Below are 26,629 nucleotides of genomic sequence, written 5' to 3'. Positions count from 1 at the left end.
TTGGTTGCGGCCGAGTGTGGTGCGTGCATTAATATCACACATACGCAAAGTACGCAGAACATATACTGTAAAACTAACATATGTACACTATTTAGTCCAGTTTACATATTTGAATGCTGTGCAAATTATTATATAATTTAATGCGACGTTTGTGTTTTTTTGAATGTGTTTATATCGGTTGTTTTCGGGGATTGGTGTGTATCAGGTGCGATTTTGGCGCATATAGATCAATGTGATCTGTTATTTTTATTGAAAAGAGATAGATGTATGGTGTACTGTTGAGTGCGACTGAGACAAATTCGCTTGTCTCGATCAATGTGATATATATGATCCTCGGGAGTTTTGGTGTATTTTCGGCGAGCGCGGACTGTTGTGCGCCGGTACTGTTCAGTCGCGTGCCGTTCACGGTGCGGGTTGGACGTGTTTCGGGTGGGGTGCTGCACGTCGCTACGTGCACATTACCCTCAGCCATGTTTGCAAATATTTGAGTCATTTTAGTTTTGAACATCGTATTTTGTTACCTAGTTTAGTGATATCGTGAAGTGCATTAGGGAAGTGCCATCGGCAGCCATTTACAAGAAGGTAAAGATTTTAATTAATTACGTTTATGAGTGAATTGCACATAACTTTTAAATTTACTAAAATGTCCTGGCAATGCATCCTGCTCATTTCCGTGGAAGTTTAATAGAGTACAATTTTTTTATTGCAATATTGTAAATTTACATTACAATAATTATAACAACAATTTATAACATTACTCGTAAAATACAACTAGAATTGTTTTCGTTCTCTACGCTAGATACTTATCAATGATTTTTTGTTTTTTGCGTTAAGTTTGCCATCCTGCATGCGTCTTCGTTCTTGCAAATAGTGCGCATGAGTAACGGGATGCGCGCAGTCTTATCAGCCATTGCGCGGAATGCTTAATCGTAGTTTCGTGCCGGTTGTTGATCGTGTTAGACGCGTTTCGTGTCTTGTTCTTAAATTTTATTCAATAAGTGTTTTATTTTCGTTTATCGGTCACCTGTATTTACGAGTACTTGTGTTTGGCGTGTTTAGTGTTGTTAATGATTAATCGGGTGTCGAATATTAAAAATCTGTGCGTGTATAAATCGCCGTCGGCTCTTGGCGTCGTTGCATATTTGTTCTACGGGCGACCGCCATATTGTCCTTGTGAATTTTCCCAAGGAATTGCGTGGAAATCAAGAAAGAATTGTAAGTTCATAACTGCAACTTTGCTTAATTTTTCTTTATTGAAATAGATGTTTCTGCTTGCTTCATCTATTCGCGCATGCAACGTTCTAGAATTTTTATTAATACGCGTGCACGCCATGTTAGAACGACAAGAGATAAGATTTGTTGTTGTGCACATTCTTATCTATTTGCATGCGATAAATCCACCATCTCAAACCTGTGTTACCTTGTTCTGTATTGTTATATTTATATATGATTTAATTTTAGTTCTTGGTGAATTCTACGCGAAATATATACCCAAGGATCGTTTTCTAATCGACGGCATCATAATCGTATTCAGTAACGTTGCAGCTGTAGCGGCCATCATCTCCATCAAAAAGGTATAGTGCACATTTTCATTATTTTCCTTTATTGCAACTGCTGTTAACTTATTAGCTCAAATATTTTGTTGTTTTATTTATTTTATTATGATAATAATGATTGTTATTAGCTTTGAAATAAACATATTTTCCCGTGATTGTACATTTTTTGCATTTTTATTGTGATTAATTGTAATTTAATTTTAGCATTTGGAAATTTTGCGTGAAATATACGCCCGAAGATCGTTTTCTTATCGCTACCAGCTGTGATGGTTGCCACTTTTAAGATGTCGCCATTCACATTGGAAAAAGGTATAATACAATTTTTATTATTTTCCTGAAATTGTAAATTCTGTTTGTCAATTCAGTTTTATTTATACTTAACTTGACATTAACTTAGCATCACATATTTTTGACGTGATAACGTCTTTAAAATCGTTTTAGTCGGGTGACTGTTCAGAAACTGTGTCGCGAGGCCTCACGAGGCCGATCGCAGGTATACCCCCTCTCGTTATAACCTTAGGCTCGGCCGATAAAAAGTTTGTAGTGTGCGGGGAGCCTAACAGTAAAACAAAATGTGAAGTGCAAGTGAAGTGTTACAACAATTGCAACAAACAAAACTTATATCACCAATAAGACGTTATCACGTAAACATCTCGATCGTAAACCTACTTTACAAACAACCATTTTTTGTTTTAATATCAAATTTGTATATTTGACCACTGTTATCATTAAGTTTTATTTAATTTTAGTACATGAAGCGGAATATATACTCGAGGATTGTTTGCCCTTCGATCAGATCGCACATCATCCAACTTACTACTTCTTCAATGGCAGAGAAGTCTACCAGCGGGTGGAGACCTTGGAGGAGAGCAGCTGCCCTACGACGGATATCTCGGCCCGCCAAGAGGCGTTACCGACATCATTTTTTGCGCTCATTATTTAAAATCGAACAGATGACAGACACATTATTTTTTAAACCAGTGCAAATAATGCGCACAGGGAAAGACACAAAAAAAACTTCCCGACTTTTAAACCACGAACGCATTCTTTAAGTTCACTTATAATTAGAATTGTATATATTTAGGGACCTTTACCAATTAATTTGATGAATGCTAGTGGAATAACCTGCAGTGTAAACTCTTTATAACGATGATCAAAAGTCGTGCAATTAGTTTTTACTTCATTTAGTTCATTAGTTCATAAAGACGAGTTGTAAAGTTATTAAGAGTTTATATTGTAATGCAAATTTAGTCGCCTTACGACTTGAACTGAAAACTGGCAGTGTTGTCTCTGTATCGCTATTACTTGGAATCATGTAATTTATTGACTGCGCTTTATTATTTGTTAGAAGTAATGCGTAATGGATAGTATTGGGTAATTGTCGCACTGCTGTCTAGGTTTTGATCGCGAGGGGGGCGTTTTAAAATTTCACTTGCTCGTGAGGAAAGCGTCTTTGAAATAATCACCGCTACATGTGCTACATGTGCTACATGTTGCTACATGTGTAAATTCGAAAATAGGGTGGTTCAGTGGGATTTTCACTTGAACTGTGAAATTGTTTTAGTATTTTTGGTATAGCTCGCGAATGGGGCGGGACAGAATTTTCAGCGCGGTCTCTAGAGATGACGAATAGATTCTTCGCGTTATTATATTAGTTTGTTGCTGAAGTTGCATCTGCAACATATGTAAATTTAAAAATTGAGGGGTTCAGTTACATTTTTACCCAAAGGGTAAAATAGTTCGTTTTTCGGTATAGCTCGCGAAGGGGCGGTTTAGAATTTTTAGCGCGGGCTCTAGAGACATCGAATTAAATTGTCCGCGGGGTTGCTAAATTCTAAAATAAGGTGGTTCAATAGAATTTAAACCTGAAGGGTGAAATTATTGGCTTTTTTTTTGGTGTAGTTCGCGAAGCTTAGAATTCTCAGCGCGGTCTCTAGAAAAGTCTAATTAGATTCTCGGCGCGGTTGTCATTGTTTGTTATAAAAACTTCGGCAGCAGTGCGTACAGTGGTAAATTGTGTATTAGCGTGTCCTCCTGTCTTCCGCATTTCCTATCTTTTGTGCCTTTGTGTTGTCCAAGTAGAACTTGAAATCTTGTTTAATTGTGTATATGACTTGTGTATGTTGTTTTTCCTATGTACTAATGTGTAGTTATATTTGTTGTCATGTATGTTTTGTATTATTTTGTTCTTGTAAGTGTATAGAGTAGCTGCATAGTACAGTAGTTTGTGTTTTAATGTTTGCTTGCACCTTGTATTGTGTGTTTTAATGTCTTTTGTTGTTGTGTGTAAATTAATAAATGTCTATTGTGTAGCATCTAGAAGTAGTGTTAGTTTGTGTATAAATCGTAATGTCCGTGTCTCGTAAATGTGAAATGTAAACATGTTATCTGTTTAGAGTAGTCGTATGACTTGCAGTTGCTTTGTGTTTAGCTGTGCCATAGTTGTAACTTGTTGATATATTTATTGTGTTATCTCTGCAGGTATAGGAACCAGTATTGCAATAGCAATACTAGTAACACTGTGTTGCCCATGCAACACAGGTAGTATGGTATTGCTATGGCAGTACAAGTAACATGTCTTGCTGTTGCAATGCAGTATGTATAGGTATCAATAAAGAAGTCTTCTAATATATTGTTTAAAATATTTATTTATTATCCTTATTTCCCTCACCACAAGGACTGTCCCCACTAAGAATATTGTTGATGTGCCTAAGAAACCCGGGGATGAAGCGTAGAGACATCGCAGCTGTAGGTTGGGGCCGGCAATTATTCTTTCTTTAGTTAACGCACTCGAAGTGGTTAACTGTCTCATTGAACGCGTTCTCGAAGTGGTCCGCCGATAAGTTCGGAGCGCCGCAGGCGTTCGACTACAAGACCGACACGCCAAAATCCGAATGAAAAATTACGCATTTTTCATGGATATTTTGCAAGTTTGGACTTGTAAAATTAAAATCTGAAACATAAAATAAGATATTGTTAGTTTATATTTTCAAGTTGGCAATTTTACAACCAATTAATTGGTGAGATAAATATTCCGCGCTGAAAATTTATATTTGCCCCAAAGGGTAAAAATACTAAATAAATACGCTATTTACGAAGCTACGCGCGATACAGTATTTAATTAAGTTCTTCTGAATAACAAAAAATGACAACAAATTAACACGAGGGAGAAAACAACATTTAAATACCGTTTTTTCGACTCTACTCGCGTGCAAGGTGAATCCTGCAACGCATACAACCCCACGAAGAATTTAATTCTACATCCCTGGACAATGCGCACCCCGTTCGCGTTTTGCCCCAAAGGACAAAAATACCAAATACCCTATTTACGAATTTACGCGCGTTGTAGTTTCCTTAACAAACAAATATAGAAGCATATACAATTAAATTCTGTACCTTTTAAGAACGAAATATAGCAACAATTAACGCGAGGGAGATAAAAATCTATAAACAACGTTTTTTTTAATCTACACGAGGTCAAGACGCTTCCCATGCAACGCATACAACCCCATGGAGAAATTCTACATCGTTAGAGAACGCGCAAAAATTCTAAAGTGCCCCGTTCGCACACAATCACAAAAAAAAATTCCAGCAAGAAGAAAATACTACTTAAATAAGAGCTCGTTGGAGAATTTAATTCCGCAGCTAATGACGGCGCGATCAAGTTTGTATGTGACGCCCCGATCGCGTACAATGACTAAAAAGACGTACGTATTACGAGCACGTTTGGATAAGTACAAAACAAACACTGAATAATGCCATACCAGTATTTCTAATTTAGATCGTGACTCGGCCGTCGGAACCTGAAGGCGATTGCTAAAACAAAGAAGAGAACGACAATTAGAACATGGTGTACAAGTTGAGATAGTCTAAGGCAGAAACATAACACGCAATAAAACTGCTCTGCGAATTGTAGAATATGATTACTACCTTCTAATATTCTATTAAATGCGGCTAGAAAACTTGTTTATATACAAACAAGCGATAGTGGAACTCCACGAGCGAAATCGTATTAAAAACAATCGAACATCACTACGCGATTATATCTGTCCTACTCGAGCACAATATAAACATATCTATCTATCACGCTTCCACGCACAGGAGGCAACTTCTTCACCATCAAATTACGGACATGCCATAGGTATTGTCACATGGCATATTGGAACTATATGGCCACTTGCGACAGTACTAAATATATGCAAATGTATTATAATACAAAATTAAGGAAATACCATAAGTATTGTCACATGCGTCTATTGACATCATATGACCACGCGCCACAGTACGAGTACAAATTATATGCATAAAAATTATGCCAATAATAAGAAATAGACAATAAATATATGACATATATTCTCATCGTAGAATACGTAATCCATTGTGAACATTACTTTTATTTAAATTTAATGTGATTGAATCACATTTTAATTGAATTAAACATGTTTTACCGCAAAGGCAACGTCAGCAACTAACACGTTTAACTGTAATAAAATGTAATTCAATCACGTAACATTTACATAAATAAAATATGACAATTCATGTTACAAACAAAAATAACTGACAATCACTGATCTATATACAGATAGAAGTACTCGTAAACGTGCATAAATAAAAATGGATCATTTAAAATATCATAAAGGATCCCTAAGATATGGCCATTTTGCGGTAGTTACGACGGAATTTCGCGTGGGTTCAGAGATGCATCTTAAAGATGCACTCTTCTTCTATCATGACATATAGCGAATAATGACAATATCACTTCAAGGCCCCGAGATATGGCCTATACTTTCCACCGCGCCAGAAAAATGCAAGAAATGGGCAAACTTTGGCGGCCATTTTGAGGCAGTTACGACCGAATTACGCGGGGGTTCCGAGGTGCACCTTAAAGATGCACTCTTTATCTATATTATTATAACATATCGCAAACACGAAAATATCACGAAGGGTTCCCGAGATATTAGCCTGTTTTCCACCGCGTGTTTGAAAATGCAAGGAAAGGGGCAAACTTTGGCGGCCACTATGCGCCATGACCGAATTTCGCGGTTCCTGAGGTACCCAAAGATGCACTCTTTCTATCAAGGTGTTACAGCAAACACGAAAATATCACGAAGGGTTCCTGAGATATGGCCTGTTTTCCACCGCATAAGTTTTGAAAATTGCAAAGAAAAGGGCAAATTTTAGCGGCCATTTTGAGGCAAGCAGCGCTGTCTTAAATTTCAGGAAACCTGGAGAGGTGCATCTTTAAAGATGCACTCTTTTTTCTATCATAAAGCATAGCAAACACGAAAAATATCACGAAGGGTTCTCGAGATATGGCCTGTTTTCCACCGCGCGTGTTTTAAAAATGCAAGAAAGGGCAAACTTTGGCGGCCATTTTGAGGCAGTTACGCACCTTCGCGGAGTCCTGGGTATCTTTAAGATGCACTCTCTTTTTCTATCTTAAACATAGCGAACAATGAAAAATACCACGAAGGGTTCCTCGAGATATTGCCGGTTTTCCCCTCATGCGTTTTGAAAAATGCAAGAAAAGGCACACTTTGGCGCCAATCGGAGACAGTGCTTACGACCGAATTTCGTGGGCACCAGAGATGCATCTTAAAGATATTAATTTTTCTATCAAAACATATAGCGAACACAAAATATCACGAAGGGTTCCTGAGATATGGCCTGTTTTCCACCGCGTGTTTTGAAAATGTGCAAGAAAAGCGGGGCAAACTTCTTGGCGGCCATTTTGAGGCAGTTACGACCGAATTTTGCGGGGGTTTCAAGGTGCATCTTAAAGATGGACTCTTTTTCTATCATAAAGCATAGCGAACACGAAAATATCACGAAGGGTTCTCGAGATATGGCCTGCTTTCCACCGCGCGTTTTAAAAAAGCAAGAAAAGGGCAAACTTTGGCGGCCATTTTGAGGCAGTTATGACCGAATTTTGCGGAGGTCTCCAAGGTGCATCTTAAAGATGCGCCTTTTTCTATCATAAATCATAGCGCGAACACGAAAATATCACCAGAAGGGTTCCTGAGATATGGCCTGCTTCCACCGCGTGTTTTGATAAATGCAAGAAAAGGGCAACCGCGCCATTTTGAGGCAGTTACGACCGAATTTCTGCGGAAACCTGAGGCATCTTAAAGATGCACTCTTTTCTATCATAAAGCATAGCAACACGAAAACATCACGAAGGGTTCCTGAGATATGGCCTGTTTTCCACCGCGTGTTTTAAAATGCAAGAAAAGGCAAAATTTTGGCGGCCATTTTGAGGCAGTTACGACCGAATTTCAAGTGGGGTTCCGGGGTATCTTAAAGATGCACTCTTTCTATCATAAAACATAGCGAACACGCAGTGCATTCAGAAGGGTTCCCGAGATATGGCCTGTTTTCCACCGCGTGTTTTAAAATGCAAGAAAAGGCAAATTTTTGGCGGCCACTGGAGTTACGACCGAATTCCTCGCGGGGGTTCCGAGGTGCATCTTAAATATGCGCTCTTTTCTATCATAAATCATAGCTAACACATCACGAAAATATCACGAAGGGTTCCTTATATACCTGTTTTCCACCGCGTTTTGAAAAAATGCAACAGGGCAAAACTTTGGCGGCCATTTTGAGCAGGTTACGACCGAATTCCTTTTCATGGGTTCCGAGGGGCATCTTAAAGATGCGCCCTTTTTCTATCATAAATCATAGCAAACACGAAAATATCACGAAGGGTTCCCAAGATATTGCCTGTTTTCCACCGCGTGTTTTGAAAAATGCAAGAAGAAGGCAAACTTTGGCGGCCATTTTGAGACAGTTACGACCGAATTTCGTGGGCGTTCAGAGGTGCATCTTAAAGATACACTCTTTTTCTATCAAAACATATAGCGAACACAAAAATACCACGAAGGGTTCCCGAGATATTGCCGGTTTTCCCCCGCGTGTTTTGAAAAATGCAAGAAAAAGGCACACTTTGGCGGCCAATTTGAGACAGTTACGACCGAATTTCGTGGGCGTTCAGAGATGGCCCCAAAGATACATCTCCTTTTCTATCAAAACATATAGCGAAATACAAAAATATCACGAAGGGTTCCTGAGATATGGCCTGTTTTCCACCGCGTGTTTTGAAAATGCAAAGAAAAGGGCGAAACTTGGCGGCCATTTTGAGGCAGTTACGACTGAATTTTGCGGGGGTTTCCCAAGGTGCAATCTTAAAAGATGACTCCTTTTTCATCATAAAGCATAGCGAACACGAAAATATCACGAAGGGTTCTCGAGATATGGCCTGTTTTCCACCGCGTGTTTTAAAAAAAGCAAGAAAAGGGCAAACTTTGGCGGCCATTTTGAGGCAGTTATGACCGAATTTCGCGGAGGTTCCAAGGTGCATCTTAAAGATGCGCTCTTTTTCTATCATAAATCATAGCGAACACGAAAATATCACGAAGGGTTCCCGAGATATGGCCTGTTTTCCACCGCGTGTTTTGAAAAATGCAAGAAAAGGGCAACTTTGGCGGCCATTTTGAGGCAGCATGACTGAATTTCGCGGGAGATTCCGAGGCATCTTTAAAGATGCACTCTTTTTCTATCATAAAGCATAGCAAACACGAAACATCACGAAGCGGTTCCTGAGATATGGCCTGCTTTTCCACCGCGTGTTTTGAAAAATGCAAGAAAAGGGCAAATTTTGGCGGCCATTTTGAGGCAGTTACGACCGAATTTCGCGGGAGTTCTAGGGTGCATCTTAAAGATGCACTCTTTCTATCATAAAACATAGCGAAATAATGAAAATATCACGAAGGGTTCCCGAGATATGGCCTGTTTTCCACCGCGTGTTTTAAAAAATGCAAGAAAAGGGCAAATTTTGGCGGCCATTTTGAGGCAGTTACGACCGAATTTCGCGTGGGGCCCTGAGGTGCATCTTAAATATGCGCTCTTTTCTATCATAAATCATAGCACACGAAAAAATACGAAGGGTTCCGAGATATGGCCTGTTTTCCACCGCGTGTTTTGAAAATGCAAGAAAAGGGCAAACCTTGGCGGCCATTTTGAGGCAGTTACGACTGAATTTGCGTGGGGTTCTGAGGGCATCTTAAAGATGCGCCCTTTTTCTGCACGCAAATCACAGCAAAACACGAAAATATCACGAAGGGTTCCCAAGATATTGCCTGTTTTCCACCGCGTTTTGAAAATGCAAGAAGAAGGCAAACTTTGGCGGCCATTCTGAGACAGTTACGACCGAATTTCGTGGGCGTTCAGAGGTGCATCTTTAAAGATAATAATTTTTCTATCAAAACATATAGCGAACACAAAAATAGCACGAAGGGTTCCCGAGATATGGCCTGCTTCCACCGCGTGTTTTGAAAAAGAAAAGGCAACTTTGGCGCCATATTTTGAGGCAGTTATGACCGTGAATTCCGCGGGGTTCTGAGGTGCATCTTTTAAAGATGCGCTCTTTTTCTATCATAAATCATAGCGAACACGAAAAATATCACGAAGGGTTCCCGAGATATGGCCTTGTTTTCCACCGCGTGTTTTGAAAAATGCAAGAAAAGGGCAAACTTTGGCGGCCATTTTGAGGCAGTTACGACTGAATTTCGCGGGGTTCCGAGGTGCGTCCAAAGATGCACCTCTTTTCTATCATAGCAAAGCATAGCAAACACGAAAATACCGGCCGAAGGTTCCTGGAGATATGGCCTGTTTCCACCGGGCGTGTTTTAAAAATGCAAGAAAAGGCAACCTTGGCAGCCATTTTAGGCAAAGCGACCGAATTCGCGAGTCCTGGGTGCATCTTAAGATGCACTTTTCTATCATAAAACATAAAGGAACACGAAAATATCACAGCGTTCGAGATATTGCCTGTTTACCGCGTGTTTTGAAAATGCAGGAAAAGGCAAACTTTTGGGCGGCCATTTGAGGCAATTACGACCGAATTTCGTGGGCGTTCAGGAGGATGCATCTAAAGATATACCTCTTTTTCTATCAAAACATATAGCGAAATTTCCACAAAATACTACGAAGGGTTCCGAGATAGCCCGTTTTCCACCGCGTGTTTTGAAAATGCAAGAAAGGGCAAACTTTGGCGGCCATTTTGAAGCAGTTATGACCGAATTCTCATGAGGTTCCGGAGTGCATCTTGAAGCTGTACTCTTTCTACTCATAGAACATAAAGGAATCAATAGAAAATATCACAAAGCCCTGAGATATGGCCCAAACGCCTTAAAAGGCAAATTTTGCCGGCTATTTTGAAGCAGTTACGACCGAATTTCGCGGGCGTTCAGAGATGCATCTTAAAGATGCACTCTTTTCCTATCACAACATACAGCAAACACGAAAATATCACGAAGGGTTCTCGAGATATGGCCTGATTTCCACCGCATGTTTTGAAAAATGCATGAAAAAGTACAAACATTTTCATTCCTTTCGTTTTCTATATTACCCGCAAGTAAAATTGACATGGCACCCTTAATTCGCGAGCTATAGCAACACGCAAGTGAAAGGTCGTAACATGAAATAATATAATTTAATTATAAACTCACCAATTCAGCGCTCATTGGATTGCACGAGGATGGCAAGCTCTGCAATTAAAAGAAAACATAAGTTAAAACAAAACCATTTCATTCAATATAATAAAATTATATTCACACATCAGAGAAAACAAATATTATGTGCTGAGTATTGCAATGGACAGATAAACGTTACCTACTCAAGCACGAGGAATCTCCTAATGACGGGGAGCAACATGGCAGTAATATGTGTCCGATTAATCTAGCGACCGACAACGTTAACAACAATCGACAATAAAGCACCGACTTCTTGTAATTTCGAATACAAGCATAAAACGCGAGCAGAATTTAGAAAGCAGAAGTCCGAATAAACGATTTGAATCGCGAGAAATACGTCGAGATTCGCCAGTGACCGGCACGAAACCGGCTGCAATGCTTAAGCAACGATGCGACAGTTCACAGTAAGACTTGCACTTGCTGCATGAACCGCGCACGTACTCGTAAAAGCAATATAGTACATATGTGTATAGTCGGCGCGTCGATCCCACGCCACATTGTGCGCGAATTGCAATAGACACGAAACCTGCGATCAAAACTAAGCTAAGATGCAGCAACACGCGGCGTGAGGTGCTGGCAACGACGACACACGGCAATGCGCTAAGAAAGTGTATATTATGTTCAAACACAATTCTTTATTTTACAATTTTTAGTCCATGCTATTGCCACTCGTATAAGTGATATAGTAGTTTCGAAATTTACATTAGTAAAGGTAATAAAAAATTAAAATTCGATTAGCGTAATTCAGTTTTCGTATGCTGACAGATTGCCAGATTTTACATTAAATATTTAAGTGATATTTAATTTAAACATGCATCGTTTCTCGTTTACCATGTAACACATTAGTCCGTCATCATTTGTTGATAATAAAAATTATTAGAATTAATATAAAATTGTTCGTTATATTCATGAAAGAATTGAAGAATATTTGCTTAAATTTACGATGCTAATATAATAAACAGAAACGGTGTGTTTTGATTCCACGAAATAAAGATTCGATACCTCCAGGTAAACAAACTTATCTCTTGCGCGAAATCGCGTGATCGCACACGGACTCGATGTGCACTTACTACCACCAACAAGCAATATTTAATGCAAAACCGTACCTCGTAGCGCCATCTAACCTTAGAAAATATTTATCAACTTCAAAACACATTGTCAAATATGCAACAAAAATATGCAAAAAATAAATTTCAATACAGGGTGATACAGAAATAAATTTTGCATCAGGGAACATAATTTCGAATTTACTGTGACACGGCGTTCGCGTGTTATAACAAAAAAACTACAATACCTAGCGCAATGAGTACTACGGCGCACACACACAACTCTCATTATAACTCGCGTTACGGAATCTTCTGGCAATAAATTTTAATACAGGGTGATACAGAAAAAAATTCTGCATCTATCAAAACATATAGCAAACACGAAAATATCACGAAGGGTTCCCGAGATATGGCCTGTTTTCCACCGCGTGTTTTGAAAAATGCAAGAAAAGGGCAAACTTTGGCGGCCATTTTGAGGCAGTTACGACCGAATTTCGCGGAGGTTCCGGAGTGCATCTTGAAGATGTACTCTTTTTCTATCATAAAACATAGCGAACACGAAAATATCACAAAGGGTTCCCGAGATATGGCCTGTTTTCCACCGCGTGTTTTGAAAAATGCAAGAAAAAGGCAAATTTTGCCGGCTATTTTGAGGCAGTTACGACCGAATTTCGCGGGCGTTCAGAGATGCATCTTAAAGATGCACTCTTTTTCTATCCAAACATATCGCGAACATGAAGATATCACGAAGGGTTCCCGAGATATGGCCTGTTTTCCACCGCGTGTTTTGAATAATGCAAGAAAAGGGCAAACTTTGGCGGCCATTTTGAGGCAGTTATGACCGAATTTCGCGGGGGTTCCGGGCTGCATCTTAAAGTTGCACTCTTTTTCTATTATAACATATCACGAACACGAAAATATCACGAAGGGTTCCCGAGATATGGCCTGTTTTCCACCGCGTGTTTTGAAAAATGCATGAAAAAGTACAAACATTTTCGTTCGCTTCGTTTGCTATATTACTCGCAAGTAAAATTGACATGGCACCCTTAATTCGCGAACTATTGCAACACGCAGGTATGAGGTAATAAAACATGTGACGTAATAATATAATTTAATTATAAACTTACCAATTCAGCGCTCATCGGATTGCACGGGTACGGCAAGCGCACTGCAATTAAAAGAAAACATAAGTTAAAATAAAATCATTGCATACAATATAATAATATTATATTCACACATCGGAGAAAACAAACATTCTGTGCTGAGTATCGCAATGCTCAGATAAATGTAACTTACTCATGTACGAAGGGTCCTCTTAATAACGGGAAGCAACGTCGCAGCAATATATTGTCGATTTATCCGGCGACCGACAACGTCACACAATAACCGACAATAAAACCGTAGCATTCTTGTAATTTGGAATATAAATATCAAACGAGAGCAAAAAAAAACATTTATGGACACTAAACGCGCAAACAATTATTAACAGGTTACTATTGCCGCCAGTTGCTACTGGCAGAAACGCGTCTGAACGACGAACTAGAGACCGACACGAAACTGGCTGTGATTGCACATATTGAAGCCGAGCAAGCAACGACGCGACAGTTCACGATAAGACTACTCGTATGTGCCTGCTGCATGAACCCCGCTGGTAAAAGCAATACATGCGCAAAGCCATTTTGCGCAATGGCACGCGACCCTGTGCGCGACTTGCAAAAGATGCGCAAAACCGGTGCGTCGATGACACAAGACATTGTGCATGAATCGCAATAGGCACAATACATGGGATCTAATCTAAACTCGAATTATGCTGCATGAGGCGTGAGGGGATTGCAACGACGACACTCTGAAATCTCATGCGCTGCATTCCGCGCGGCGACTAAACGATAAGAAAGAGTGAATTGTGTTCAAAACAAACACAATTCACGTGCCAAATGTCTATGTTTGCTAATAAAAATAGAAATGAACAAAACAATTCTATTTTATGATGTTTAGTTCATGCTAGTGACATCTCTGAATGATGCAGATAGTAGTCCGGCAATTAGGATTATTAAAACTAATGAAACATTAAAAGTTAATTTGTGAAATTCTAATTTCATATGATGAAACATTGCCTGATTTTCTGCATCATTTTTTTCTATAATTTTCGGTAGTGAATATCTTCTAAACTAAAAAAGATAGCGGCTAGCGGAATGAATATTATAAAAGATTATAAAAGACATTATAAAAATAAGAACATAAAATAATTAAATATTGCAAGGTGAAAGGTCTAAAAACGCAACTGAAAGTGCTAAAAATTGAAATTTATCAATTCAGGACTATAAGATAAGAATCAAACATAATAAAATTTCGTAGGGTTCAATTGGGAATACAATCTCGTAAACTGTAAGCGGTAGAAAGGAACGGGTTGAAAATTATTAATTTATGAGATATTCCCTATAAGACAAAGTATTGAAATACTACATGCGGTACCTCAGCCAAACAAACAAAATCGCAACAATCCCTGATAAGACTACCTGCTGCCCGAAAGTGTAAAGTCGGCGCACAGATGGCGCGCGACTTGTGCGCGAATTGCAATAGCCATGTTACCTCCGATTTAAACTAAACTAGACTATACTACATGAGCAAGTTGGTGCAGCGTGAAGAGTCGGCGCGCGGGACACATGCGATAAAAAAGTTGTTTATACACAAATACAGATAACAACATTGTGTTTAAAACTAAACACAATTTTCGTGCCGAATGCCCACGTTTGCCGATAAATATAAGAATAAGCCGTATAACTAGATTTTTTGATACTTTAGTGCAACCTAGTGCTATCTATAAATGCTACCGATAGTAGTTACGAAATTTAGATTAATAAAATTAATAAAACAATTAACTTCAAATCATGAAATTATGATTTTTATGCTAATTTTACATCAAATATTAAAATGATATGTCATTCAAACATGTATTGTTTCTGTTCTATTTCGGTTTATATTTGAGCAAAGTACAAATCCAAAAATTTATTGTGATTTGTCAAAACGTGAATTCTAAACACAATTTTTATTAAAATAAAAGGCTCAGAAAAAGTGTTCTGCTGAAAAGTATTTTCACATTAGATCAAATTACGGGAAAACTATAAGTCTAAGAATAAAATTTTACTGAAATAAAGTGCTCAGGACGATTTTTTATAGCAACATCCAAAATAAAAAGTTTAAATTTAAAAAATTTAATTTTTCTGTGGAAAATGTGGGTTCACATTTGATCAAATTATGGGAAAACTATAAGTCTAAGAGTAAAATTTTATTAATATAAAATGCTCAGGAGCACTTTCTATAGCAACATCCTTAATAAAAATTTTAAATTCAAAAATTTAATTTTGCTGTGGAAAGTGTAAGTTCACATTTGATCAAAATGCGGAAAAATTAAAGGTCCAAGAGTAAAATTTTACTACAATAATATGCTCAGGGACATTTGTTATAGTAAATTCCAAAATAAATGCTATTAATTTACAAATATAATTTTTCTGTGGAAAATGTAAGTTCACATTTGATCAAATTGGGGAAAAATTATGAGTCCAAGAATAAAATTTTACTAGAATAAAATGCTCAGAGGGACCTGTTATAGCAACTTTCGAAATAAAAACTTTAAATTTACAAATTTAATTTTTCTGTGGAAAATGTAAGTTCACATTTGACCAAATTGCGGAAAAACTATTAGTCAAAGAGTAAAATTTTACTACAATATAATGCTCAGAGGGACCTTTTATACCAACTTCTGAACTAAAAACTTTAAATTTACAAATTTAATTTTTCTGTGGAAAATGTAAGTATATATTGTATCAAATTGCGGGAAAACTATGATCCCAAGAATAAAACTATACTACAATAAAATGCTCAAGGGGACCTTTTATAGCAATTTCCAACATAAAAACTATAAATTTACAAATTTAATTTGTCTATGGAAAATGTAACTTCACATTTATTCAAATTGCGGGAAAACTAGGAATCCTAGAGGAATATTTTACTGTGATAAAGTATTCAAAGCGATGTTTTATTGAAGCATCCGCAATAAAAAAAAGTTTGAATTTCCATTTTCAAATTCTCTGCGGAATACTTGCAAGAAATTTCCACAAAAAGATGGTTAAGTAGTTTTCTAATTTACTAATTGCTAAAATACTAAAATGATGAAAAAATGTACTTACCAGTGAATCATACACTGCAAATCAAATGCGAGTATATACTGAAATAAACAAGAAACAAAGCATTAGTTACACCTCTTCGGACAATGTTGAAATAAATCTGAGTTCCGGAGGAACCCTGAATTTGTCTTAAATATCTTATTCACCCTAATTATTTAAATAATAATATTTACCAGGTCGAACAACCGCCCGTCGAGTTTTGCTGAAGACAAAAATGGTTCGCACAAGTACAAAATATTTACAATCACACAACATGGCAGGCCGACGTCCGACGATAACCGATCACGAATACACGCGAAAATGTAATAAACCCACGAAACCGAAGATTACACCCGCGATAAATATTTAGCGAATGATTAAATACGGCAATTAGCCGTAGAATTAAATCTATTAAGTATAACGCGATATACCGAATTTACAACACGAAACACTCAAGTATCATTACTTATCGCACGAAGTAAGAGCTGCACGCCGGCATCACAACAACTGTGCACGCCAACTATCACTCGAAGGAATATTTTTTAGTTGAAATTACAATGGTGGGCATGGAGGAAAGGCGGAGCATGGGCTGGCGAAGTTGGCGCAAACACCAGCCATACGCTATACCCTCACAATATCGCCAAAACGATATTTTTACTAAACCATTGCAAGTCAAATGCAAGTAGGTATTTGTCAAGCCTGATGTGGGATAGCTATTTCGACCATTAGAGGTCTCATCAGCACACCTTACTTGCATTGACTTTGCAATGGTTTAGTAAAAATATCGTTTCAAGTGATATTGTGAGGTATATGCGTAGCTGCGGTAAGTGTTTACTTAACTTTACTTAGCTTATACTCACCCCTCGTACTCACCATTGTATTTCAATAATTATGCTTGCCTGAGCTAACTTCAGTCTCCACCGTCAGGTGGAGCTGACAATACTTCTGCGTCTTGAATTATAAGCCAGTTGTATATAAGCCATGGCAGGTCAATGCAGTATTTGCTTTTTTTTTACTACCTACGCAGTATTTGTCGCTAAAATGTGATGTTTATAAAAATTGGGATTTAATTTTTTAATGTAATTTGAAATTGTTTCGCAGCGCGTACGTTCATGAATAATTTTGATGCTAATTCGAGATTGTCGCGAGATTTTGAGTATGTTCCTGAGAATCGCGTTTTGGAAAATTTGCATTTTGGATTTAGTTGTTTTTGCAGCAAGTTCAGTTACTTGTGATCCGTACGTTAAAATTGGAAGAATGTATGATTTGTAGATTTGGGTTTCAGATGCTTTTACCTTGAATGGGTCCAAGAAGGGGGTATAATTTCTGTTTTGGTAATTTGGCTTTGCATAAGGCTGAAGAGATGTGTGTTTTTGAAAGTTAATTTTGTCAATAATTACGCCTAAATGTTTAGGTCGGGTGGTGTTTCTGGGATGTTTAAATTGTTTAAAGAAGGAGTAGATTGATGATTCTGGATTTTCTGGCTGCTTCTTCGAAGTAGGTAATTGTGGATTTTCCGGGTTTGGGAGGAGTTTCCACTTTGGTAATACATTTGGAGTTTGTTTAGGTGTTGTTGGGTGTATTTGTTAGCTTGAGTGGTTTGAGATGATGTAGTGATGATTGCGGTATCATCAGCAACAAGGCAATATCGGTATTTGATCGGTGGTGGAATGTCGTGTATAAATGTTGTAAAGTTAGAGAAAAGTACGCTGCCTTGTGGGACCCTCTGCGGTTAATTTTATGAGTTGGAAAAAAAGTGTTTTGAAGTTTTACTTGAAAAGAGTGACGGTTCGTAGTAGTTGCAAAATAGCAGATTAGATTTTTGGGATAATTTAAGGCTTATAAATTCAACGCGTCACAAATAGTGTCGAATGCTTTGTTAAGTCTATTGTGTGCTAAAGAGGTGGTTTGTTCAGATTAGTGTTAATGGTGATTTTGTTAATAATTCCCAGCTATTTGCATGTTAGTAGAATGATGTTTGTGCTTCAAATTGGGAGTCAGGTATAAGTTTAAGTAATTGGGTGTCTGTGTGCCCCCGCGCCCCTTTCACTTGTTTTTGAAATGAAAAGATTTAAACTAGCTTAAATAGTACGAGTGTCCGGTGCTAGGTGCCGTCCGGCGTTACGGGACTTCCCCCTACACTTTCAGCACGATCAAAAACTGGCCGGACAATAAACGCACAAATAGTAAATAACATTACTATAGTTGCAAGATTAATTTAATTGTCGATTGATAATCGAATACAACGCGAATTTGGAAAGTAGAAACCCGAATCAACCAAAGACCGGCACGAAACTGGCTGCAAACTGTGCAAGCAACGACACGTTCGTTTGTGATAAGAAAGCAAGAGATGCGCAAACCCTGTGCGTCGATCGCACGCGACCTTCAGTGCGAATCGCATGTAGCACGTTACCTGCGTTCAAAACTAAACTAAGATGCGCTAACATGCGGCGTGAGGGGATGGCATCAGCCGACACTCGGGTTCTCATGCGCTGCATTCCTCGCGGCAAATGCGATAAGAATGTGTATATTGTGTTCAAAACAAACACAATTCTCGTGCCGAACACGAGGTTTGCTGATAAATATAAGAATATAGAATACAATTCTATTTTATGATTTTTAGTTCATGCTAGTGCCATCTCTGAATGGTACAGAGAAAAGCATTTTAAGTTAAATTCTCATACAAATGCATTTCTTAACACTTTTTAAGGGTTTAAAAGTTGAGAGGTTTAGAGGATACTTTACCAATCATGACAACAAGGAAATATTCCCGATATAAAAATTAGTTTGCGTGGTACAGAAAGTTTGGTACGCTATGTTTTTAAAATGTTCTTAAAATTAGCTATTTTTAGTAGGTAATGTGAAGTTTTTTCTACTGTTTTAATTTTGAATACCAAACTTTTAGCGCTGGTTGCCCATTCTGTTCATGAACCTCAATGCATACCATATTTTTTCTATATGGTAGCTACGCCACTGGACCAAGTAATAAATTTGAAGCAAAGGGAGAAAAATGAAAAAGAAAGCAAAATAATTAAGTGGCAAACATAAGCGCGCCAGCAAGCAAACGGTAAACCGTAAGGGCAATTTGAAAAATTTATGTTAATGGACGCCGAATAACGGCAAACGTCGAGCCTCCTCCTCGGCTGCATGCAAAAGGTATTACTCGTTTTCTTAAATGAGATTTCGTTCACGCTGCGAGTCCTAAATTTCTTAATTAATAAAAACGAATTAAAGAACGCCCAATTTAAACAGTCAAAATTATTCATTTCGAATGCAGCAGCATAAAAAATTCAAAAATGTACGAATTAGTGCGTAAAATCCTCTCTCTAACAAAATTTCACTTCGCAAAGTATAAGTGGAATCATTATTAATGTTTATATCAAGTAAAAAACACGCAGAATACAATACAGTTTGCTTAAAATAACTCCATCACAAAGTTGATAAGTTTTTATCAGAATTGTGAAACATATTTAATTAATAAATAACCAACAACAGCCATAGTGCATTTGTTCACCACTTTGAAGTAGTTTATTCATTACGTCTCAAAAAATCCACCATTGAAATGATGTCTGTGTTGAAATTAAATAAGTTTAGACCACGAGTCTCTATATTTCGGTAAGTAAATAACTTATTATTATAAGATTTAATGTAACTTTAATTTTAATAGGTATTCATCTCGAGCGACGGCAGAAACAACTGAAATCCACGATGAAGTCCGTTTCTTTGAGGAGCGCAGTAGTGCGTGGTGGAATGAAGAAGGGATTATGCGACTATTAATTAAAATGAATCCGCTGCGTCTCGCAATCCTGCAAGAATATTTGACCAAAGCAGGGTTGGCACACTTTGCCTATTCGGAAACCAAGACACCGCTTCGAGGTCTCAAAATGTTGGATGTAGGTTGTGGTGGCGGCCTGTTGAGCGAAGCCCTTGCAAAGCTAGGCGCTGATGTCACAGGAGTAGACGCTGGAAAAGATCTCCTAGAGATTGCCAGGGCGCATATGGCTACCGATCCACAACTACAGAAACATTTACGCTATCAACTCTCATTGATAGAAAACTTCAGTGCCAATCATCGCGATTCTTTTGATGCAGTGGTTTCGTCAGAAGTCATTGAACATGTAAATAATCAGGAAATGTTTGTTAAGCATTGTGTAGAGTGTGTCAAACCAGGTGGGTCGATTATTTTCACGACAATGAATCGCACCTTACCGGGCGGTTTCTTAAACATCACGTTCAACGAGCATATTTATCGTATTATGCCGAAAGGAACACATTCCTACAATCAATTCATTCGTCCCAGAGAATTGAAGAATATGCTGCTGAAATGTAAATATATTCGTAAAATACGAGGCGTATTTAATGTCTGGAATGCCCGCTATGTTTACAGATAATTGTAAAACCGTTGGAGTCCAAGGCTTCACTCTCAATCCGTTCACAGAGACATGGTTCCGAATGCCGGTGAGTTGGTTTAATTATGCGCTGCACGCAATTAAAGATGGACCAAACGCTAATCAGGCCAGTGCTACATGCAAGTATGCTGCTTTCTCGGATCCCGGCAAAAATTAAGTCTCTCTGAATCAACAAGCGCGGAAAGTAAACATCCACATCACAAATATTTGAACTTGTTTTAGCATGTAATAACGCTATGAAGCGAAACAATAAAATAAACATTTTAATAGATACTACAATTTTCTACAACTCGGTGCATTTCTATATTTACTAGCATCTTATCAGTCAGCGCTTGCAATTAGCAACAGTTGCTGACAGACTGCTGAAATACGTTGATCATGTTGCGTGCAAAAACTCTATTAAGGCCCTTCGCGAGGAGGCTTTCAAATGTTTCCACCCAGGACCAAGAACAATTGAATCTTTTTAATAAACTGGGAGGTGCATGGTGGCACGATCCTGGTTTGGACAGTCTGCGAAATATTAACAAGGTCAGGATTCCTATGTTCAGGGATTTCGTTATGCCGATTCACGGGGACTGCAGGCATGCAGGCACACATCAATCATTGAAGGGGATCAAGATGTTGGAAGTTGGCTGTGGAGGTAAAACAAAATTATAATTTTTTTAGTATTATGCAATAATTATTTGTCTACAGGTGGATTTCTTAGTGAGGGTTTAGCTAAACTAGGCGCTGATATGACAGGCCTTGACACAGCAGCTGATGCAATTCAAGCAGCCAAAGACCACGCCACACTAGATCCAAACCTAGCAAAAAATCTAAAATACGATTCTGTCGCTGTGGAAGACTGGGCAAAAACTCATGCTGAAAAATATGATGTGGTAGTCTCCTCGGAAGTAATTGAACATGTCAACGTACCTGAATATTTCCTAAGTAATTGTCTCGCGTGTCTTCGTCCTGGTGGTTCAATGATCTTGACCACTATGTCTCAAACGTGGATAGGCGGTTTTGTCAATATCTTCGTCAGTGAGAATATCACTGGTATTATCCCGAAAGGCGCGCACGAATACTCAAAGTTTATCCATCCGAAGCAAATGCAACAATTACTACTTGCACGTAAGTACTTCTATTGGCGATAACGCCGAACAACGCCGCGTTAATGCGCTTTTTGTGTCGCCGTGCCGTTTAATAAGTTAATAAGTTAAAAATTGATAAAAAGTTATTTGCGTGCTGTAATTAGCTACCAACTTGTCTCGCGTTGCAGATAAGTGCTCGACGCTCGACGTTAAAGGCTTTTGGATCAACAGCTACACGGCGGAGTCGCAGCTATTGCCGGTAACTTGGTTTAACTATGCCATTCATGCAGTAAAACATTAAACAACAACTGCAACGATGCCAATCACACCGACGCCGCACTAGACCTCATTAGAAGAACTTTAGTTGTTGGGTTTTTTTTTCTCTGAGCGCACGCATCGAAAAAATTAATCAGTTCACAAACAATCTGAGTGTATAATGTATCAGCAGTAAACAAATATACTAGCCAGACAATCAGTTGATACTTACTTTGTGATTTAAGTTGTTTTGATCGCTTGCGTAAGCGTGATATGAGAGAAAAAATCTATCACAATAATGTCCCAATCAGCTACGATTTAAATGAGAAAAAGAGGAACGCGACTGGAACATTAATTTAATGACAAAATGAGAATATCCGCAATTATCGTTTATATAATTTGATTTAATTGGATTTTTATTAATTGTGTCAAGGCGTGTACACTGTGTGCGCGTCTCTCTTGAAATGCTCCAAACGTAAGATAATGACGAAAAACGCATTGCGAATACAGCGCGAAAGGAAGTAAACAAAAAAAACTGTTTCGTTTTAAGTGCGTACGATGTGTAAATGAGTGTTTACAGAAATCAAGCAGGTACGTATTAGTATTTAAGACTTAAGAAACATGCGATTCAATTTAAGTTACAACGCCACACCGGATGACACTGTCGCGCGCAAACAATCATAATTGATTTCAATTTATGTAACACAACTCAAGCGAAGATACCAGTACATTGTATTCGGCGTGCAATGATCAAAATTCACCTACAAGACCGAAATCGGATTAAGGCGTTTAATGTATTGACCAGTGTTCAACATAAATGTAATGTCCTTCTCAGCAATTTAACGCTGCTCGTTGGACAAAGACAGTCTTCCCATTGTTAGCGTCTGACAATTTGTTGCTATTTTTTAAAGCAAACCTCGCACAAAAAGCGCTCTTTGTCAATGCAAATCGGGTGTTAATATGAGGACAATGTTGAATTAGTTACACGCCAAATTTCTTCAGTTTGCTAACAATGTTGACTTTGGCACATCAAAAACACCACCACCACACCGCGAAAAAAAATCATCAAACACTTTGCGCGGAAAAAAATGCTCGCCAATTTTCCATAATGATCGTAAAAAATTGCGCGGACCTTTACCTTTACCCACGATGATGCCATTGTACTTGCCAGACGATGCAAGCGTAAATTACACTCGGGGAAGCAATAGACCGTAAATTTAATTCATTTCGGAAGCCAGTCTAGCATAGACGAATAAAATACTCAATGATCTTGAAGATGATACAATGCTTCAAATCTGTGACAGAAATTTTAACGATTTTGCCAGCACGCAAAACAAATGTGTTCGATTTTTAAAATGTAGCAGCTGCGCAAAATCTGAATACAGCAAATTGTGCAAACAGTAGTTTAATATGGCGATGATTTCATAATGAACGCATAATTTGATGTTTGTCGCTTGTACTGCGTTGTAAACACATAGGCTGGGCGCAAAACGCGCGTAACAATTCATTATTAAACGGTGATTTTTAATTGTGGCTGGAAAATGCAGCCCGCCTCCGGCGGGCCAATGCTGGAATCGATTCGATGTGCATGGTCGTCGCGACTCGGCGAAAATTTCGCGCGCTCGATATAATTCAATCAGAATTTTCGCCGCGCCACCGATTTTGTCGTGCGATTGCAACACACCATCGCAAACACTAGCCGCGGCGTGTCAATGTGACACCACGTAAAAACAGAGTAAAGAAGGTGAGATAAAGGTGGGACTCTCCCGGTGGGAGATTCGGCAAGGCTACAGGTGCAAATATAAAACGCACGTCCAGCCACCCGGCCGACAAGTTTTCAGTCGCGGCTTACATAAGCACTTCGTCCGACTTCTTTGCGTTTTATTACCACGAGTCATCAACCGCCAACGATATGAAGTCAATCGTGAGTATCTTACACTTTTCGCGTGTCACACGGCGAGCGGCTAATTTGTTTAGCATTGAACCGAACTTAATTGTCGAGTCATGCATGCTGATGAAATTAAAAGTTATCATTCCGAACGCGACACATACTTGTAATTGCCGATCGCACGGAACTTTGGATAGTTGTCCCATCAACTTCAATAAGTCAATATTAGAGATATTGTAATATAGAATATCGTTAATTGGACTTGAAACTTTAATTGCTCTCACGCGAGAGCAATTTTTCGCAAAATCCGTTCGAATATGATGAAACATTGCAGGTGTTGTTGGGTGTCGTAGCACTCGCTGCGTGTGTACAATCCGGAGGATACGGTCTTCTTGGCGGTGACGGCGGCTACCAGGGTGGATACGGCGGAGGATACGGAGGAGGATACGGCGGTTATGGTGGGTATGGCGGTTACTATCCGGGCGGATACAATAGGCCCTACTATCCGCCAAATTACTATCGCCCAGGTGAATCTATTTTGCGATTAAATTTGATTTAATTCTCGCTAATTAGCTTAATAACAAGGCTAACCGACGTAAACAAGCCGTCTGAAAGGGGGCATCCTTTTTGAGATGGCATACTCTCATGCCGAGAAGCCTCGCATGACGAAAATCAAATTTATTTGTGACTTACGTTTCAGAAACCTTGTAATAATCTGCGATTCAATTAATACAGAATACTAACTGAACACTAACCGAATTTCGAATGTCGTCACTGATTAGGCACTGGTACTTCAACTTCTACAGGCGGTTACAGACCAGGTTACTCCGGATATCGTCCAGGGTATGGCGGATACGGTGGATATGGTGGTAACTCCGGCGGGTATGGTGGTTACGGAGGGTATGGAGGATATGGTGGTCTCGGCGGCGGCTATGGAGGTTACGACAACATAGGCTACACCAACAAATATGGCGGTTATGGAGGATCTGGAGGGTATGGTGGTTATTCTGGCTATCGCCCTGGCGGCTATGGCAGTTCGGGATATGGCGGATACTACGGCGGTCAGTCCAGTTACAGTGGTTATCCAAATAACAACTACTACGGCAACAGCTTGTCTGGGTACAACGGCGCGGTGGGCTACGGCGGCGGGAACAACGGCTACGGCGGATACGCTGGCTATGGCGGTGCCGGTTTCTTTAACAAGAAATAACTCCAGATTGAGCAACCAATGAGCCACACCATTATTTATTAAGCATCGACCTACCCAATAAGACTCCGAATTTTATTACCATGTAAATGTTGATCATGCATTGTATATTTACCTGTATGAATAAGTACAACTTACGTATAAGACCGTCTATAATATACACCAGAAAGCGAAAACACTTGAGTTTTGTTTGGCCCGCTCCATTAAACCCATTACGCCCATTTTTGCTATTTCAGAGTTTTAAATAAACACACATAATAACTGGGTTAGAGAAACCAAAAAGATTGGCACCCACGCGCATCCTTCGGCTTGAATTTCGTTTTCGCGAATTGCGATTACGTCTTCGTCGTCGATTTTTGGCGATTGGGGTCACGCCAAACAGGTAAAAGAGTCAATAATTACGAAATCATCTGCACAGATGTATAAATAAATTTTATCACGGCGGAAATACGTTAAAAATCCAAAAAAACATTTACAGATTATAAAATAAAATCAGCAATGCGTAGAGCAAGTCGGAAAGAAACATTGTATTGACTTAAGTATTGAAAACGTAGATTATCTCAAGCCGCATCACAGTATCTTGTTACGTACAAATTAATTACGTTGGGAATTATGTCAACAAAGCGTACCCGAGGAGTATTTAATGAAACATGCTCGTAGCGATCTACTTGAGTGATTTTTAAGGGAAGTGCGAAATTGAATACGCACTTACCTTGTACAACATGCAGAGTGTGTGTAGGTATACGCGACATGTGCGAGCGGAGTAAAAACAGAGCAAGAAAGCGGCGTGTAATTCAATAAACGTTGAATGGAAATTCCGATTTGTAATATCTCTCGGTGCTGCGGCGTGGCCTATGTTGCAATCTTCATCTGCATCAGAATGCAAAGCAAAGCAAAACAAGAGACACGAATAGTTTGCGCAGATCGGCGTGTACAAACACAAGGCTTGATCTCAATAACTTAATCTGGTTATCAACGTGATTAATTTCGAGATCTTACGAGATTCGTTGGTTCGTCATTGTTTGGAATAGTTTACGATCGCCGTCTGCAGCCCCTACGCACATTAAGCGCTTATTAACCCAATAATTAAGTTTAGCCATTTGCGATCGGACTTTACTTTCGGTGGTTCAGCGCGAAATACTTGTTATGTAAGCGTCGTATTCGGCGCGAGAGGCGAGTCGCGATCTTTGAATTTCTAGACGTAATGAACATGCGCCTGTGTATGAATCCACTTTTACTCTCACTCTCTTCAGCACAACTTCTTTTGCGCCGGCCTACTACCGTTTAAGACCTTTCTTCTTTCGTGAATAATACTCGCGGGTTTGCGTTCGAGACGCGAGTACGCCGCGAAAATCCAACCGAGATTTATCTATTAATTAAATTCTGTGCAATTCTTTCATAAAGTTTAAGTTGAAAAAAAAAAACGAAAAACTACGAAATGAAACCATTGGGATTAAAAGTTCAGGTATTTGCTGGGTTTGCGTTGAAATGATGTTCTTATT

At 38.8% G+C, this 26,629-nt stretch overlaps 3 protein-coding genes and 2 long non-coding RNA genes across 10 annotated transcripts; 4 read left to right on the top strand and 1 right to left on the bottom strand.

Moving 5' to 3' along the window:
- Positions 1-394: 394 nt before the first annotated feature.
- Positions 395-4,186, top strand: LOC135802486 (uncharacterized). 2 transcript variants are annotated; one of them, XR_010550562.1, is made up of 4 exons: positions 395-582; positions 1,462-1,574; positions 1,761-1,865; positions 2,306-4,186. It is a non-coding gene; the product is annotated as an uncharacterized lncRNA (long non-coding RNA). The 2 variants fall into 2 exon arrangements; XR_010550563.1 differs by lacking the exon at positions 395-582 and adding an exon at positions 872-1,215.
- LOC135802478 (uncharacterized) lies at positions 4,187-16,815 on the bottom strand. 2 transcript variants are annotated; one of them, XR_010550561.1, is made up of 6 exons: positions 16,490-16,815; positions 16,320-16,357; positions 13,260-13,300; positions 11,063-11,101; positions 5,321-5,372; positions 4,187-4,509 (listed from the first exon to the last, which is right to left on the bottom strand). It is a non-coding gene; the product is annotated as an uncharacterized lncRNA (long non-coding RNA). The 2 variants fall into 2 exon arrangements; XR_010550560.1 differs by lacking the exons at positions 16,320-16,357; positions 16,490-16,815 and adding an exon at positions 13,429-13,817.
- Positions 16,816-19,664: 2,849 nt separating this feature from the next.
- On the top strand, positions 19,665-20,977 carry LOC135803237 (ubiquinone biosynthesis O-methyltransferase, mitochondrial-like). Its single transcript, XM_065316832.1, has 3 exons — positions 19,665-19,910; positions 19,963-20,621; positions 20,683-20,977. Exons 1-3 carry the CDS (start codon positions 19,858-19,860, stop codon positions 20,859-20,861), a joined length of 891 nt encoding a protein of 296 aa, XP_065172904.1. The 5' UTR covers positions 19,665-19,857; the 3' UTR covers positions 20,862-20,977.
- Positions 20,978-21,019: 42 nt separating this feature from the next.
- On the top strand, positions 21,020-22,263 carry LOC135803239 (ubiquinone biosynthesis O-methyltransferase, mitochondrial-like). The gene is made up of 3 exons (XM_065316833.1): positions 21,020-21,344; positions 21,398-21,817; positions 21,966-22,263. The coding sequence occupies exons 1-3, from the start codon at positions 21,083-21,085 to the stop codon at positions 22,076-22,078; spliced, it is 795 nt and encodes a 264-aa protein (XP_065172905.1). The 5' UTR covers positions 21,020-21,082; the 3' UTR covers positions 22,079-22,263.
- Positions 22,264-23,672: 1,409 nt separating this feature from the next.
- On the top strand, positions 23,673-25,303 carry LOC135799908 (keratin-associated protein 19-2-like). Of its 4 annotated transcripts, none has more exons than XM_065313150.1 (3): positions 23,673-23,956; positions 24,255-24,447; positions 24,703-25,303. In XM_065313150.1, the coding sequence occupies exons 1-3, from the start codon at positions 23,945-23,947 to the stop codon at positions 25,128-25,130; spliced, it is 633 nt and encodes a 210-aa protein (XP_065169222.1). In that variant the 5' UTR covers positions 23,673-23,944; the 3' UTR covers positions 25,131-25,303. The 4 variants fall into 4 exon arrangements, with proteins under 4 accessions (XP_065169222.1, XP_065169227.1, XP_065169225.1 ...); XM_065313155.1 differs by having other exon boundaries at positions 23,675-23,956; positions 24,255-24,378; positions 24,727-25,303; XM_065313153.1 differs by having other exon boundaries at positions 23,677-23,956; positions 24,727-25,303.
- Positions 25,304-26,629: the final 1,326 nt, after the last annotated feature.

The sequence above is a fragment of the Atheta coriaria genome, unplaced genomic scaffold (genome assembly GCF_025399875.1).
Source record: "Atheta coriaria isolate IRGN ID8LTWV9N9 unplaced genomic scaffold, Caltech_Dcor_3.1 hic_scaffold_2_pilon, whole genome shotgun sequence".
NCBI lineage: Eukaryota > Metazoa > Arthropoda > Insecta > Coleoptera > Staphylinidae > Dalotia > Dalotia coriaria.
This window is presented reverse-complemented; position numbering and strand designations above follow the sequence as displayed.

Excerpts from the sequence above, each read along its gene's own strand:
- LOC135803237 (XM_065316832.1), top strand. The coding sequence starts at position 19,858 with ATGATGTCTGTGTTGAAATTAAATAAGTTTAGACCACGAGTCTCTATA. Across the intron at positions 19,911-19,962 it reads CCACGAGTCTCTATATTTCG|GTATTCATCTCGAGCGACGG; the intron begins GTAAGTAAATAA and ends TAATTTTAATAG. Across the intron at positions 20,622-20,682 it reads GAAGAATATGCTGCTGAAAT|ATAATTGTAAAACCGTTGGA; the intron begins GTAAATATATTC and ends CTATGTTTACAG.
- LOC135799908 (XM_065313150.1), top strand. Across the intron at positions 24,448-24,702 it reads GCCAAATTACTATCGCCCAG|GCACTGGTACTTCAACTTCT; the intron begins GTGAATCTATTT and ends GTCACTGATTAG.
- LOC135803239 (XM_065316833.1), top strand. The coding sequence starts at position 21,083 with ATGTTGCGTGCAAAAACTCTATTAAGGCCCTTCGCGAGGAGGCTTTCA. Across the intron at positions 21,345-21,397 it reads GTTGGAAGTTGGCTGTGGAG|GTGGATTTCTTAGTGAGGGT; the intron begins GTAAAACAAAAT and ends ATTTGTCTACAG. Across the intron at positions 21,818-21,965 it reads GCAACAATTACTACTTGCAC|ATAAGTGCTCGACGCTCGAC; the intron begins GTAAGTACTTCT and ends CTCGCGTTGCAG.